Raw genomic sequence first — 18,663 nt, 5'->3', positions numbered from 1 at the left:
TATCTTTTAGAAAATTACCTGGAGATCAGCATTTAACAAATTGGTAGTGGATATTTAAAACGTTGAAACTGTTTGTGCAGGTCAAGGTTTCTCAAACTGGAAGGTTGAATGCAATGGCTCTCATCAGCAAAAATATGGATAGGATTTCCAGTCAATGGAAGAAATTCATTATTATACAAAAGGAAAAGAGTGGGAGAAAGAACTGAATTTTAGGGAACAGCATTAGTGGAGAAGTTAAAAGACAGAGCCATCTACTATGACTTGCAGTGAGTGGTCAGAGAGAAAACTGGATAACCAATTACAAAAAAGAGTTGGCACAACACAAGATGGAAGCTAATTTTGAAGACATTTATGCCAAATATAATTAAAGCCTTTGAAATATCAAGAGCAACTGTTTGAGTTTCACCAAACTTCTTCATCGATTTTTCCATTGACACTAATGGAATCCATACTTGGGAACATTGATCAGATGGAAGGTTTCTAGATAGTTTGAGTTGGTGGTTTATTGATTTCTCCATTATTTCATCAAGAGTAGAAGTAAGTGCAATGGGACGATAATCGGATTGGAATGATTTGTCACCCTTTTTAGGAACTGGCTGGATATGTGCAAATTTCCAAGTGGAAGGGAAAACGCCTTTGGAGTAAGAAAGTGAAAAAAGGTGACACAGAACAGTAGTAAGTTCAGGAGCACAGTTTTTGAGACCAAGTGGAGAAATACTATCAGGACATACAGCTTTCTTAGCATCAAGGTTGTTCAAAATGCTTCTGACATCTTTTTGATGGAAGACAACAGGAGGCATCGAATGGAGTGTACTGAGAATGGTGGGAGGTAGTTTACCAAGATCATCAATACATGAGTTGGAAGAAAATCAGGATGCTACCAGGTCAGATTTTTCTTTGGCCAAAGTAGCAATAAAACCATCTGGTTTTGTCATAGGTAAGAACAGAGATGAGCAAAAGTTGCGGCCAATAGCTTTGACAAGAGACCAGAATGCTCGACTACCATTTGGACTGATTAAAAACTGTTTTACAATTGCTATGAGCTTTGGTGTAGGCAGAAAATGAACCTAGATATTTGGGTAGAAGCCAATTATGGTATGCAACTTTCTTCTCTTGAACAGCCTTAATACATTTATTGGAAAACCAAGGTTTAGAAAAAGGATAGGATTTTAAAGTAGAGTGTGGAATAAAGGATTTCATCCCTATAAGAACAATTTCACTGACACAATCTGAGCAAACACTGACATCAGCAGATTTGAAACAGTAATCTGACCAAGGAAAAGAAGAAAATAAATATCGCAGATCACCCCATTTTGCATTCTTCTAATGCCAAACATGAGGTTGAGAATGGGCACGAGAGAAAGGCTCCCCTAGAGAAGAGCCCATTACCAAATTCTGATCAAAGGTGCCATGAGGACCATTCACCTTGACCATACTTAGAAGGGTTGTTTGTGAGGAAAAGATCAAGCGTATGATTGCAAAAGCCTCAGCATCTCAACTAGCTGGGTCTGTGCAATTAGAAAACATAAGCTAGCTGAAGTTGTGAACATTACAATCACCAAGGAAAATTACCTCACTGTTAGGAAAGTTGAACTGGAAAAAGTCAAGTTTCAAAAAGAGGAAGTCAAAGAGTTCCAAATGATTAGTGCAGTTGGGAGAATAATGGAGGCAACAGATTAATTTCACAGAATGTGGTAAAGAGATTTTAAGACAGAGAAGATTGAAAAGAGCAGATTCCAAATTACTAAGTCTCTGACAGAGAATATCAGAATTGACATATGGACAAGTACTACCTTTGAAGAGAAAGGAAGCATATAGCGAATAATTCAGACAACTGAGAGGAGCAATGGTTGAATCAACCATTCAACCAATCAATCAATAACTGGGATTCTGTCAGAAAAAGTACATGGGGTTTGGCAGACTAAGTGGAAATGGACATCACTGAGATTAGAACTGAGACCACATATATTTGTGAAATGAACAAGGAAGTGTTTGGGAGGTAGAGTTTTGGAAGATAGTTTGAGAATGAGATAAAAAAATACGAAACATTTTTTTTCAAGGAAGGTGGAATTCAGTGATGATGGCAGGTTTCTGTTGGCCACTAATGAAAGAAGTACAAAATACTGATTATTAGTAACCTATCTAATGCTGTTTGAATTAATTTATGTTCTACTTATGGCATTATGTTAATCCTATCTTCTGGCTCAGATAATAATTAACTTTCATGCCAAATACCTAATTTTGTTACAAATTTATAAATGTATATGTCAAAACAACCTGTATATCAGTTAATGTTGATTGCTCAACCATATTTCATTAAAAAGGCCACTGTGGTCAGGAAATCTATCCAGAATTGATGCCGCCAACTCTGACCAATTATAACTTTATAAAAATAAAATGTTTCAGTACAGTAAAATGAAAATATTTCTAGAGCCAGGTGATTTCCCTGATCAGTGCTTTTCAAGTCTCATTTGAATAAAAATTTTGAAATTCAGTAGAATGAATTATTAAAGTCTACCTATGTGTATAAGATATTGGTTTATAGCTAAAGAAGACGTCTGTGAAAATTTTAAATGACAATGCATACTTCATATTGTAAATATGGCTATTCACTTAAAGGAAAGCAAGTTTGAAATTTAAAAAATCCCACTAAAGAATCCATTATCACACCCTGCATTGCATTTTCATATGATTATGCTCAAATCCTTTTTTTTCCTTCCCTCATATGCCAATACTACTACAATGGTGTCTCTCGGGTGTGCCATACCCGAGAGAGACCATTATACCTGAGAAAGAGAGAGAAGATTAAAAAATAAATAAATAAATATATATATATATATATATATATATTTGAAATAATTGAAAACTGAATCTTACATAAAAAGGGGGGGGGTAAAGCATACATCAGAGGCAGCAAAAAGCATTTTCCTCTACATGACGCTTGAGATATAAACTTAAGTGAGAATAATGATTAAAGAATAAAAAAATATATATATATATATATATATTTTTTTTTTATTCTTTAATCATTATTCTCACTTAAGTTTATATATATATTTGCCATATCCTATCCGGTTTATATCTTCAATTCTATCTCTTAAAAGTTTTATATATATATATACACACACACACACACACACACACACACGGCGTGACAACAAAATTTCAAGAATAATTCATTTAAAAATTTTATTTTGAAAATTATACAGATGTGGGACCATCACCTTCAAAGTAGTCCCCTTCAGACTGTACACATGCATTACAACATAGCATCCATTGATCATAACATTTTGGGTACTCACTTTCTGGTATTTGTTTTAATACTCGTGTTATGTTACTCTGAATTTCAGAAACTGACTGAAAATGCATACCTGAGATACTGCGTTCCTTTCATAACTCCTTTTAGTCGAGGAAATAAAAAGAAGTCACAAAGAGACAAATCAGATGAATATGGAGGATACTGCAATGTTGTGAACAATTTTGAAGTTAAAAACTCTTTCACTACAATGGTGGAATGTGCAGGAGCATTGTCATGATGCAAAATCCACGACAAAGCAATTTCAAGTCAAACCCGGTTGACTCGCTTGCGAAGCCTTCCCAAAACTTTTAGGTAAAATCATCGATTGACATTTTCATTAGATGGAACAAACTCTTTGTGGATGATTCCTTTTCGATCAAAAAACAAATTAACATGGTTTTCACTTTTGACTTTGACATTCTCACTTTTTTGGGTCTTGGCGAGGAAGCTCCCTTCCATTGTTGACTTTGCCTTTTTGTTTCGGGGTCATAAGCAAATACCCAGCTTTCATCCCCTGTAATCATGTGAGAAAGCAAATCTGGAACATCTTCAATGCTTTCCAACATCTCCTGAGAATGTTGCAACCGAATTTCTTTCTGCTCATGAGAGAGGTTTTTCGGTACCAGCTTTGCACACACTTTCCTCGTCAACAAATTTTCGGACAAAATTAATCTAACACTTTCCTGGTTAATGTTTAGTTTTTTGGCAATCATTCTTGTGGTTAACTGCCTATCGCTTCGAACATGATCAAGCACATGAACAATGTTTTCATTGTGTCAAGTTGTGGAAGGATGCCCTGAACACTCAGTATCTTCGACGGATTCACGTCCTTCTCAGAACTCTTTTGTCCAATTGAAAATGCATGGTTTTGACATGGTATAATTTCCATAAACTCTGGTCAACTTTTCATAAATATCCATTGATTATTTGCCACTTTTCACCAAAAATTTTATCACAACTCTTTGCTCTAAATGGCATTCCATTTTTTGTGTAACACTGAACTGAAACACGTCTTTACATGAACCAACTTGTACAATTAACTGAAATGACTGACAATGTTTACCCTTTGTCTGCATTTACAGTGGGGTTCAGGCTACACAGCGGGAGGACGTAATGGTTTACAGTGTGGCCATTTTGCCGGAAACAAAATTATTCTCGAAACTTTGTCACACCTCGTATATATATATATATACTTTCATCAAAAATAATAGTTCTTTTGCAATAAATTTCAGTAACATCCATTAGAATCAAATCTCAGTACAATGAAATGATTTGTACACCCCAGAGGAGTTTGTTTTAACAGGATTTTACTTTTACTTATATGTTTTCATTTACTGAACTTCATTATTATACCATTTATTCTAGTTATAATCAAAAATACCTGGGTATATGGACACAAATTTCTTGATAAATCATTTTAGCATATGTTTTGAGTAAGTTCTGTATTATTTGAGTATGGTAACATGGTTTTATTATTCTGGACAAATTCTCAAATATTCCTGCTGAATGCTCTAGTCTTCTAACACTGGAAAGTATCATGGTATCAAAAATAATAATCTGTACAGGTTTTTGATACCAGAAGTATCTGGGTATCAAAAATCAAAAGTATGGATATCTTCCTATGCTGGAAGGTATCCATACTTTTGATTTACACATAGCTCATGATATGAAGTTAAACGTGTTATAATACCAATAATCTATAGTGCATTTTATATAATTTAAGAAAAATAAATTTACGTTACTGGAAAACAATATATTTTGCATCAATTTAGAGAAAAAATTTGAAATTGGCTTCAAAAATTCTACAAGAAACAGAAATTTTAACTAAAAAAAAATTAAAAAAAAGTTTTGATTTTTTGCTCATAAAATTATTAATCACTGTCTTTTACATTTATGCAAGTGTAAATTTATTTATTTTTTAAATCATATAATTACCATTTGTTTGAGTAAAATTTTTTTGAAAAATTACATCCATATTTCTTTTTATGCAATTAGAAAATATTAATGGATCATATAAACAGAATACCACACTAAAATTTAATGTGCCATAAAATCCTAAAACAACCAACCAACCATACTAAAATTACTGCTGCACTATTTTAATTTTAGATATAATTAAGGCTATTTTTTAACATAAATTCTTATTTTCCCATTATATTTTTTTAAAAATAATGACCATGGCTGTTATTTTCACATTATATATATGTTATATTCATATATATATATATATATATATATATATATATTTCATATATATATATATATATATATATATATATATATATATATATTTATTTATTAAGTGCTGTTGTTTAAATGACACAACACAATAACAATGACAAAAAAAAAAAGTGTCCTCACCATCCACACTAGATTGTGACTCTTTTGGCTGTAACTTATCTTCTAACTGTATAGTTTGGGGAGAGGACAAATGACAACTTTGACCATTATCCTGAATTTCTATTTGATCTTCTTTCATTACATCCATGGCTTTTTTTGGTGAATCTTTAACTTCACTAAGTGTTCCTTCTTGAAAACTTTCTGAGAAATTAGATATATCAGTATTAGTTTCTTTTGGTTTTGATGGAATACTCTGATGAGATGATAAAGAATGAAGTGTTTCTTCAATTTCTGCCTCTGAATCTACAATCAATTTAATCTTTTCTTCGTCAAAATTATCTTTATAATGATCTCCATCTGTAGCTTTCTCCATACAGATTAGGACACCTTCTTCCTTTGAAAGTTTTTCTTCTTCCCAGTCTACTTCTGCTAAAAGTGATGATACTTCTTTTTCAGCCTCTGCCAGAATTGATGTAGATTGTAAATTATCCCTTGTTTCCATATCACAGGATTTTTCTCTTAGCCATCTTTCTTCAGCTTCAAGTTCTTCTTTTACCTTTTGCATTACTTTCTCAGCTTGTTCAAGTTCTGTTAGAGCTCGCTCACTTTCTGGAAGGTCTTCTTTTGAAATGGTTTCATCCAACCCATCTTGGTTTTCTTTTTGGTATGATATCTTTTTCTTCGCACTTTCTATATCAGGTTCAAAGACCTTTAATCTTTCAGCAAAACTTATCTGTTCACTAACTATTTCACCTTCAGCCATTGGCAAATCATGCAGCGAAACATCTTGAGATGATGACTTTGAACTTGTAGGTAAAGTCTGAGATGTAAGTGAAAGCCTCTGAAAAAAATTTCTTTTATCTGCAAAACTAAGTTTCTCTTCATCTGAGTTGTCTTCACTGGATCCTTTTTCCTTATCAGCTGAGATGCAAGGTAATAAGGTCTGTTGAGATTCCACATGGTCCTGGAGAATACCTGGTTTCAAGAGGGGAATATCATGTGTCTAAAACATTTCAGAAGTGAATCAATTATTTGTTCCGCTTTTTTTTTTTTTTTTTTTTTTTTATGAAGAGTGCTTAGCATTCCATTGATACATGCATTTTAGCTGCACAGAAGGCAGATGTATAGCGACAACAAGCATACTCTGGTCACATGTAAACAAACAACTGCTACATGATGCATAAACACCATCACCACCACCACCACCACCACTTAAAGCCATGCAACAATTTTTTTTTTCACTTACTATGAGTCTGTACAGGGCATTCCAAAAAAAAAAAAAAAAAAAACCACAGAAAGAAAGAAAAAGGGGAAAAAAGGAATAAACAGTTCCACTGCTTAAACTAATTCAATCTTGCTTTTGCAGTCAAAACAATGAAATTATCTACAGCATATTGAGGCTTCAATAACGTTGTAAAATCACAGTTGATATAATTATTTTCTGGTAAAATTTTGTACACATTAAATTTAATCAAAGAAATCATAATCAAAGAAACATGCATAGTGATTACATAACAACTAATATTAAAAATAAATCTGAACAGCTAAAATTAGAGTTTAGGCTTCACTCTGGTATTTTACATTATATTGAATAATACTGATAACCAGTATCCTGAAAGAAATAACGGAAGAGAAGAGCAAGTAGCATAATGTATACAGTATAATAAAAATATATACCATATTTATATAGTTAAAAATGGGTATTAACGTCACAGTTTATAACCTGAGTTTACCTAACTGATGAATGAGCTTCCAATTTAACCCTAGCTAATATCCAGTTTTCTTCAAAAAAGCTTTGAAACCTTATTACTTCAAATATTTTTAGATATTATAGGTGCAATATGGACTTTAGGTACATTTGAATTTTTTTTTTCTTTCCTGTACAGTGGTTTGCAGGGTAACTCATCATTTAGTTGCACAGTGATACAGTAATCCATATGCAGTAAACTCTCTAAAATCCAGCAAACCTTAGGATTTGTGGGATTTTAAGAGTTGTTAGATTTCAAAATTTTCCAGATTTTAGCGAGATGTACCTAGTGATCATCAATTTCAGAAAAACATATTTCAATGAATATTAAACATTAACAACTGAACTCATTCACATCTGTAACTGTTTATACTGACTAAAGGATACTACTAGTTGTTAAAGTGTAAAGAACAGATCAGTTTGTTAAATATGAACAAATGATAATACATAGCCACAGCAAATTTTGCCATAATATCAATAGACGTGATTGAGGGGAATGAGAAAAAAAATTAACTATTCTTCTTGAGGAATAATTTATTGTAATGAAGCAGTCTTTATAAGACATGCGATTTTACATGAGTTTACATGACATTTTGTTTTTAATAATATACTGTGGAGAAATTCAATTAATTTCTTACACATAATAACAAAAATCAGTTTTATTTTTTCTGCCATTATAACTATAGCAGAGAGGAAATCAATAGGTATTCAAGGTCATCCACTGGGTCTTCTCTTTCTCAATTAGCATGGAGTGGAAAGCTGTCAGTGACCTTGAACCAACCTGTTGCTTTTCTCTGCTTTAGCCATGTACTGATGAGGTGTATAACTGGTTAAAATGGTAGCAAAAATAACCTGGTTGTGTGGAATCAAATCTATTGTTTGTGTGCACATCTCATTCATAAACTTGCAGTTTATGAAAGAGAGAGAAAGTAACCATGGATTTAATGAAGAATGCATTTTTCTAGTTGAGCATTTTGAAATTTTCTTTGCAGCCAGCTGTCCTAAAGTGATGTCAAAGTCACCAGGTCATGTAAGATGTAAGCACTGTATGACCAGCCGCATAGCAATTTCCAAAGGTACTTTGCACTAAGTTACCTAAGTTAACTGAATAAGAGATAGCACTAAAAGAGAGAAATTCACAGTTATAATATAGCAAAAGCTATACAGCCTTAGAAAAATTAATGTTTACAGGATGACCTTGTCCTTTCATTTGCTTTTGCAGCCAATAGGATTTAAACTGTAGATAATACATGGATCTTAATTCTCACAGCAGCACAAACTTGTCTTTGTAACAAATTGCCCCACTATGACCTTACCAAAAGTAAGAGTCTGTTTATTTAAAATATGAAGCTGCTATGACAGTTTGTTTCAGAACCGACCAGTCCCCCATCTTTCAACAATCAGGCAAAACAGACAGCGTTAGCTATATTACAACTTATCAGCAGGTATTAAGAACCTATCAAGTATCAAGAATCTTCAGGTAGGGAAACCACTAGGTGGCAGTGATCAAACTGATCTTGTATTGATTATATATTGTACTGATGTATGATTTATTTAAGAATATGATTACTCTATCGAGGGAAGGCATTTTGCTTTTGCAAAGGTGATTAAAATAGGTTACAACCTGAAGCAACTGTGAGGTTGCGGAAGCATACATGTTTGAGTGGACTGTGGTTCAACCTCATATGACTGCTAAATATAATTAATGATTGTATTCAAAGTCAAAATGATTAATTGCAAACTCCTCTGATGCAATGGTCATGCCAGAGTATAAACAGAAATTTTATACTACAACTATATACAAAATTCTTTTTTATTATTATTATTTTTAAAAACTTCATATACTACATGGCAACTAATATTAAACAACTTCTTTACAACTGTTTTGTATGGGTGTTATCACTAGAGACCACCTACTATTAGAAGACAGACCAAGTTGTCACAGCAGTCTCATCTATTACACAAATGGCTAATTAATCTTTTGATGAGACCTTGTTTATAGGTAGTGCAATACCAAGCAATTTTTTGCAAAGTCAAGTTTGTTCTCTTGTGACAATCAAAACCATTGCATTAGTCAGCAATACTTAAAGGACAAATATTACTGCCAGATATTATAAAGAGAGAAATGTCATATTTTTTGCATGGATTCTTAGAGGCAAATGTGATCATTGATATGAGTGCCAGATTACTTTCTTAATATTTCTGAATTTTAAAACGTTTATTTTATTATTATTATTTTTTTTTTTTGAAAAATGTGAGACATTTTACAGAGTTTACTGTATTTAGGTTTTTAAATATTCTTACTTACAATGTTTATGCATATTTCTAAGCATATTATATATACTATTATACAATATATATCTTGCTACCAAATTAAGTTATATTCATAATGTTATTAACTTAGTTTATAATTTTAGTAAAAATGCTTCTATTAGCATTAGTATTAGTTGAGGCATATGATGCAAGAAAGCAAGCTTATACAACATCAGCCAAGAGAAAAAAAAAAAAAAACTTCCCATTGCACCCATCTGGTCACTCCAAATGTTTGTCCAGTTCAGCCTTCAATTTATTTAAGCTATCAACTTCCACAACAACAGATGGAAGTCTGTTCCAGCAACTAACTACCCACTGGCTAAAGGCAAACATCTGCACATCAATTCTACAACTATCTTTCCCCAATTTGAATCTATGCACCCCTCAGGTTCTTAATCCGAACAAGTGGAAGTATCCCGTCAGCATTGAGCCTGCTCAAACCATTCAAGGCCTTATACATTATTCTCCTATGGAATTACAAAAAGAAATATGCAAATGAATATGAAATACCAATGCAATTAACAATGACAGTGGCAACCAAATTCCCCCAACTTAGACTTATTTTTTAGCAAATGTGGAAGTCAAGTGAGAAAAAAAATTTGCCTGCTTCATCAAATAAATATAAATAATAACTGCTTGCTAATTTTAAACATAAAAAATAACAAAACCCAATAATATTTAAGTAATAAAACATCTACTTAGCAGAACGCAAATAATGGTGCATTAAAAGACACCAGTCACTGGACCTTTCATTCTGCAAGACACAATGATGAATGCCAAAAGATATCTTGATATGTTGCAAGATCATGTATGGACAGTTATTTTACAGTGGGACAACATTGAAACTCTTAATGTTATGCAAGACGAAGCACCTAATCATTTTGTAAATGTATGTACACAGATGCATAATCATTTCCTAGGGCAATGGATTGGCAGGTGTGGTACACATGAATGAACTGCCCAAGCCCAGATCTGATGTCTTGTGATTTTTTTGTATTGGGGATGGGCAAAGGAAGAGGTTTGCCATAAAATGCCACGCAACTTGGAAAAACTAGAGCAACAATCACTAATGTACTCACAGATATTCCAATTAATTCTTTCCAATTGTCAGTAGTGAATGTACCAGTTTGTTCAAGAAAAAAAAAAGGTAAAAAATGCTGAGGAATTTGTGGAATTTTAAAATGTATTGTCAAAAACCTCAACAAATTATGAATAATTTAACATTGGTTTCATTAAATTCAATTAAAAACATAAAGTTACACTCTGTATATATTCTATGGTGGTTTGTCTGTTTTAAATGAAAAACCAGAGTGTCTGAGAGGAAAAAGCAAGCACTCTTCACATGAGACTAACTAAATTTACCATGATGTGAAAAACAGTCCATAAGAATTTATTCTATATCAATCACCTTACTGACCTACATCCTATCAGGAAATCAATCCTATGGAATTTTTTTCCAAACATGGTAGAACACTGGTCACAGTTGCAGAATTCAAGTAGAATGAAGAAACACAAAACATGCACACATACACTGTTCAGTCAAAACATTAGGACCATGCCCATGTTTTAGCAATTGGCCATTCCTCCTCACCTGGTGGCACACATGTCATGGTGTGAATTGGTAAATATGATACTGCAGATTTGTGGCATAGGGTCTGTGCAAAGAACTCAATTGATGTGGACAAAGGACAAGATCTGATGGCCTTTGAAAAAGGGATGATTGTCAGATACTGGTTGAAGGGTGGCAATATTATGGAAACTGAGAATCTTGCTGATTGTTCACAGAGTGCTGCAGTAAAGGCATTTCCAGAGTGTACAGATAGTGGACAGAGAAGTAGTTGCCGGGAAAATGGCACGTGCCTACACCCCATCAACTGTTGTGGTGAATGCAGGCTGTTACTTATTATTTTGACACTTATTAATTAAGCTGTTACTTATTAATTATTTTGACAATGAATACAATCATTAACTGTATTTAATAGTCATGCAGGCTTGAATCATGGTTCACTTGAAGCATGTGTTTTTCTGCACCCTTGTGCTTGACCTCTCAGCTACATTTATGTTAAAAATATGTTAGCAAATATGGCAATATCTAAAAATTAATTTAAGAAAAAAAAAAAATTATAACATTCCACTTAATTTGCTGCAGAAATGAAAAGTGTAATTTTTTTAATTTGCAAATATATGAGTTTACATTTTAAAATTGCACACACTGGAATACTGAAGTTAATTTAAAAAAACATGGACGTACTTGGTTTTACAGTTACTGAATGACAATTTTGGAAAACCCCATAACATACCATGCATATGCACCACATATATTATAGTAAAGGCCAACCTCAACAAAAAATATTAAAGGCCAACCTCAACAAAAAATTAAAAAAAAAAAAAAAAAAACATGCGCCACAACAGTATTGGCAATATGGGAAGGCAGATCAAAATTTCTAAATGTTTGTATAATTGTTTATCATAATCCTGATGAAGTAAAATTATCTGTATAAATGCAAACAAATTAACTGTATGCCTTACTTTATGTCTAAACAATTAGTTCACAGTACAGCCTAATATTCAGATAACTTGCATTAACACTAAACTATTTTAAGGACACAAACTAAATACAAAAGCAATGTGCATAGTTCAGTGAATGCATACACTTCTCACAACAATATCAAAGCAGGTGCAAGAAAAAAAACAGCTACATTACTCTGAAATAGTGAACTCATAATCATTAATATTTCCATGTTATTTACTATTTCTACAGTTATATTGACATTAATTTTTGGAGTATAGCATGTTCTAAAATGACTGATGACGGTTATCAATAGAATAATTCTAGAATGGATTGAAAAGACTAATAAACTAAATGTTAAATTAAGATACAACTCATCAAATTTTTACCACAGTGATTTTATTTATTGTTATTTGGTTTTTTTTAGGAGCATATTAGCAACAAAGGCCATATTGCTCCGGTGATATGCGGTGGTCATTCTCTGACCTTTCCGCATCCTCTGTATTTGGTGGTCACGGGCTTGAACCCCGGTCTAATCAAGAAGCGTGTGCTACGCACTGCTGCTCCTGCCCACCTGGCTACGGAGGCACCACCACCACAGTGATGCTCTTCAGTGTTTACGTATATGGTTATGATGTACAATCTGTGTGCTAGTTCCCACAACATACTATGAAGAAAGCTAAGATAATTATAACAAGGCACCTCCGTAGCCAGGTGGGAAGGAGCAGCAGTGCGTAGCACATGCTTCTTGATTAGACCGGGGTTCGAGCCCATCACCACCAAATACGGAGGATGCAGAAAGGTCAGGGAATGACCACCACATATCCCGGAGCAATATGGCCTTAGTTGCTAATGCTCCTAAAAACCAAATAACAAACAAACAATTATAACAAGATAATGAATACTCTATTTCTCACTTCAGTTTCTGCCAGTTAATTCATCTTACAGAAAATATGATTAGCTTCAACCCAATTCATTTGAGAATTAATCTTTTACTAAACCATGATTCTCATTTTGGAACATCCCATATAAATACACAAGTATAAAAATCACTTTGTTATTAAATTAACTTATTGTAAAGTTAAATATCTCTCTTATGTTAATTAATAACAATTAAATCCTGACTAATCAGGAACTGCAATCTTTAAAAGAAAGATTCATTATATAATAAAGAAACATGCATATCAAAACCTAAGCAATAACAAAATTGCATCAACTGTAACTGAAAAATCTTTTCAGTTACAGTTGAGTAACTGAAAAGATTTTTTCAGTGTTTGGTCATATTTAAATCTGCAGATAAAATATAATTTAAAATCAATATTTATATATGTGGTGTAATGTATTAGTATTTGCCATATAATGCAAGGAAGCCACAGGCCATTACATGTCTTGATGGACATAGAAATGAGTGAAGGAGAGAATGACAGGAGAAATGTTAACTCCAGATGCCACCATAAAATAATTATGACACATGTCTCACATGTATTAAGAAGCTGTCAGGTGCAGAATCAATTGCTGAGAAACATAATAACCACCATAAAAAGCTCCTATATCGAAACTTATATTTTAATATAAATTTTAATTATACACAGTCCTTTATATTTTATATGGAAATTTCAACTACTGTATATTGGATAAATATTGATTTGATATTTTATCCATGGATTTAAATTAAAGATAATATTTCAGTTACAGTATCAGTTAGTATTTTAGATTTTGACATGTACTATAATCCTTAATCTTGTAAGGTTTTTCAGGATCAAAGGTACATGAAACATGTGCTTAAAAAATTGCTAAGTCATGTTTGAGAAAGCTGTGTGTGTGTGTGCGTGTGTGTGTGTGTGTGTGTGAGAGAGAGAGAGAGAGAGAGAGAGAGAGAGAGAGAGAGAGAGAGAGAGAGAGAGACATGGATGAGAAAAACTAAAAGCATGTAATGTGATCTGAATAGAGTATTGTTATTGTACACAAATAAGTGAAATACACTTCACTGCATAGGATAAAGAAATTTAACTGAAATTTTAGTGATTTACATTATTATAATATTATACATTATGACCCCTATCTTGGAACTGCTTCTGTAGTTAAACTAAAAATAAGCAATATTTACATGTTGCAGATGTTGTGCTCAAAGTGGTATGATGGCAAACAGAACATAAATAATTAAAATCTCATATTGATAAGTACTACTGTGTCTTAAAATCAACTTGGAAGACTTCTGTATAGACAACAATCCTGAAACAGAGCTTGTTGTTGTTGGAAATGGTTCCTAATTGAAGAAATGGAATTTGGCCTAGTGGTGACTTCTGGAAGTAAGCTGCAGGATGGGGGGGGGGAGAAGAGATTTGGCATGAAACAACTCTTCAAGCACTGAGGATCCCAACACACAGTGGAAGATCTTTTGCAGAGTAGAGAAATTGCCAAGGTTAGCAAGTGGAAGAAAAACTCCCACTGAGGCTTCCCCTCCACTTTATTTCCTCAGTTCTTCCCCCTCCCCAATTCTTGCACCTTCTCATTCTTCAATTAGAAGCTATTCCTAAAAATAGAATTTGTTTCAGGCCTCTGGGTCTTTCATTTGGAATTCTTCAAAGCTGCTTTTAAGATGTTTTATTCACTTTCATACCATGTTAAGGGAAACCATCTGCAACCTGTAAATAACACTGATCTATGGTTTAACTTTCTATTGAAGAAGTATCCAAAACAGGGGTTATAACATACAGTATTCCACTTGTGTAAAGCACCAATAATCTCATTAAACATCTTTATCCTATGCATTTCAAGATTCTTTGGATGTATTACAATAATTATGTATTAATTATTAAAATTAATCCAACCATAGCATACAGAATGACTCTTCATTAGCTCTATACTTTTTGTGGAGGGCCTTATGTTGGTGGTGAAATCGGCTAAAAAGGTTTAATCAACACAGGTCCTCTGTGTCATTTTTGCACTGCACTGACACAGTGTACAACCATGTAATTGGAATATATGAACAAGGAGGAGGAGAAGGATATGGGAAACACTCTATAGTTATTTTCCATGGCATTTTAATCACACTTTTGACTTTGGTATAAAGAAGTGTTATAGCAAGTGCTCAGAGAGATTGCCATCACTAGGCAAATATGTAATAGGGGTATTATATAAATGAGGCCAGCATCTTGTGCTTGTTGCCACAGGTCAATTTAAGTACGTCATTCTAAGGCATAGACACTGTCCCACAAGTAGAAGCTTGGTAAACAGACATGAATAATGATAACTGCACTACATGCCCAACTGCAGTGTTATAGAGGTTACCAATTAGGTCATATGCACAACTAGTGACTTAAGAATGTCAAGCTAGTGACTTAAGCATGAGATAGACCACAATGTAATGTGTTACTAATTTACCTAGCACATTTGGTATTTGGTTCACGGTGCATATGGTTCACGGTGCATACAATTTAGATTTTTCTCCAATGTTTGCTGAATTCAAAATGCATTCAGACCACAAGTGAAAGCAACTGAAATAAATCCTCCTCTATTTTTCCTATATAACCATTAATCCACACTGAAAAATGCGCACTTTACACCTCTGTGAATACTGCTATATAGTTATATACCATATATTGTCATGAGATTCAAAGGATCACACACACACACACACACACACACACACACACACACACACACACACACACACACACACACACACACACACACACACTCCATCATGTTTAATTTTTGAGTTGAGCTCTACACAACAGAAACATGAAAATATGGGGGGGGATAAGGTTGAGAAGTTGTTACAGTTCATTTCAGTTGAACGGACAACAAAACTCTGTACTGATTCATGCAAAAATAACATGTTTCATGACCAAAGCTTATTATACATTTTCATCTCAGACCACATCTTTATCGTTTCCCAAAAGAATAAACTCTGTTAAACCAGAAGTAGTGGAAAGGCACTCAAAAATAATGTTCATGTATTAATCAGTAATCAATTATTAATAACATTCTCATCAGATCACTCACCTATCACCTGTACCTTCTCCATACCAACGTTATCGGAAAAGAAAATTAGAAATTACTATTCGGATACTCACTCTGATCTGATTTTTTCTCCAAAATTAATTCCTGAAACCTGATATAGTTATCAACCATCTCTCAACCATTAATTGGGATAATTTATCGTCGCTATGTGTTGAAGAAGCAATCCAGACCCAAGTTGAGCAATTGAGACATATCGCCACGATCAGAGCGTCTAAACAAGTCAGAATTACTGAGAGAACCCAGCGGTGGTTCCATTCGGATATGAAAACTGCCTTTAGAAGTAAGCAGAGGGCATATAGAAAATGGTTAAAATCGAGCAGTACAGACCACGAAACCTTTAAAAGAGAGAGAGCTCGTTTCCTTCGCTTCAAGAGAGGAGCACATCAACAGTATATATTATCCCAAATTACAAAAACCAGGAGAATTTTCCCAAAGCGCAACAACCATCTCAACATGGATGAAAAGCTATTTGAGGAGTGGACTCGCATTTCTTTCGATCATCAAGATGCGACCACTGAATTTTCGCCCCTACCTAGTGTAAACCAGAACACTCTTTCTGCCATGGATGATGTTATTATCACTAAGCAGCAGCTCATTGACGCCATAAATGGCCTGCCCAACAAAGCTACTAAGGGCCCTGACGGTATACCGCTGTTTATAGTTAAGGTGTGCTCTGTGTACATAGTGGATCTTCTCTTAAACATCTTCCAGAAGATTCTAAAGACAGGCACCATACCGGAAATCTGGAAATCTTATTATGTCAAACCTGTCCCTAAAATTGGAAATCTCAAGATGCCTAAGGACTTCCGTCCAATCTCCATAGGATGCACATTATTAAAGATATTTGAAAAACTCATACACCCAGTGATTATTCAACACTGTTTTGCTCACCGACCACCCTACCTCCACACAGTCCTGCACCATAGGTCCACTACCTCTAATCTCCTCGATACTCTCTTCAGAGCACAAAAAGCCTTGAATGACAGAGCCCAACTAGACACAATCTTCTTCGATATCAAATCTGCCTTCGATACTGTCTCCATTCCTACACTTTTACGCATCTTAATAGAATATTTCAAAGTATCTAACCAAATTGTCAGCATTCTGAAGTCCTTACTACAGCGGAGACACTTAATTATAACCAACGGAACTCACCAGAAAACAACTTATGCAACGAGGGGTGTACCTCAAGGTGGGGTGATGTCGACAACCCTCTTTGCAATCCTACTTGAACCATTCCTCGCAAAAAATCCAAATTTTAGTTCCTTCGCTGATGATCTAAAATTCTTTATCAATTCAAAAGACCCCAATCAGATACATGAAATTAACAATGAAACCTCCAAGCAAATCCAACAGTTAATTGACTTTTTACAGCAAGCTGGACTCCAACTCAACAATGCCAAGTCAGCGCACATTACAATCACAAAGAGGAAGGTCAAGAATGACATTCGAGTTATGGTTAATGGTGAGTCAGTCCCCAAAGTTTCATTTCATACTGACCTGGGACGCACCAACCGACGCACCAACCTGCGCAAACTGTAAGAGTCTGAAACTGGAGCACTCACACTCCATCCGCGATACTGGGTGTCCGACATACCAAAAAATCAAGAGTTCCTACCAACAGAGAATAGATTATGGCCACACACCATAAACAATTCAACTCCAGCGTTCTCACATTCCACCAGCTCAATGCACAGCGTGCCAGAGCGGTGGCGGAGCAAGTCCGACTAAAAGCTGACGATGAAAATGCTGACATCCTCATAATATTGGAACCGTACACGCACCAAAAGCAAGTACGGGGGTATCCTATTAAATACAAAATTGTGCAGTACACAGATGAAACCCCATGGGCAACTGTGATAATCAGGAACCCCCATATCACGGTCACAAAAATCCCACAATTCTGCACACCATGGGCAGCATGTGCCCACCTTGTCACCTCTCTGGGAAGTCTTTATGTGGTTGCTCTATACTGCAGGCCAGGGGCAGAAATCGACTATGCGATAACATACCTGGAGAATCTTCAAACTGCACTAAGCGGAAACAAGATAATAGTGGGGGCAGACGTCAACTGCAGATCCCCCCTCTGGCACAGTACCACGCCTGAAAGAAGAGGCTCAACAAATGGGCAAAGGCTCGAGGAGCACCTGGCCAACTCCATATTTGTTGTTAAAAACCAACCCTTCTGCCTCCCGACCTTCTGCAACACCTTATGGGAAGCAGAGATTGACATAACATTAGCCACAAGAAACATAGATACCCACATCACAAATTGGACGGTTAGAAATGCCTGGACGACCTCGGACCATCGTACAATAACCTTCACATTAGAAAGGAACTTGACAAGAACAGCTGCCGACAGGCACACGCTAAATAGATTCGCCCTAAGCAAGGCAAACTGGGACACCTTCCGAGAGACTCTACGCACAG

General features: G+C 34.6%; 1 protein-coding gene across 2 annotated transcripts in view; it reads right to left on the bottom strand.

The window, feature by feature from the left end:
* Window positions 1–18,663, bottom strand: part of LOC150081718 (uncharacterized) — a 1,674,628-nt gene that overhangs the window by 126,875 nt on the left and 1,529,090 nt on the right. For both annotated transcript variants that reach the window (XM_090378825.1, XM_090378826.1), the window contains one exon: window positions 5,660–6,613. In XM_090378825.1, the coding sequence (XP_090234951.1) occupies window positions 5,660–6,613 (954 nt within the window). The remainder of the gene's footprint in view (window positions 1–5,659; window positions 6,614–18,663) is intronic.

The sequence above is a fragment of the Mastigoproctus giganteus genome, chromosome 8, assembly GCF_048544385.1.
Source record: "Mastigoproctus giganteus isolate SK-2022 chromosome 8, ASM4854438v1, whole genome shotgun sequence".
NCBI lineage: Eukaryota > Metazoa > Arthropoda > Arachnida > Uropygi > Thelyphonidae > Mastigoproctus > Mastigoproctus giganteus.
This window is presented reverse-complemented; position numbering and strand designations above follow the sequence as displayed.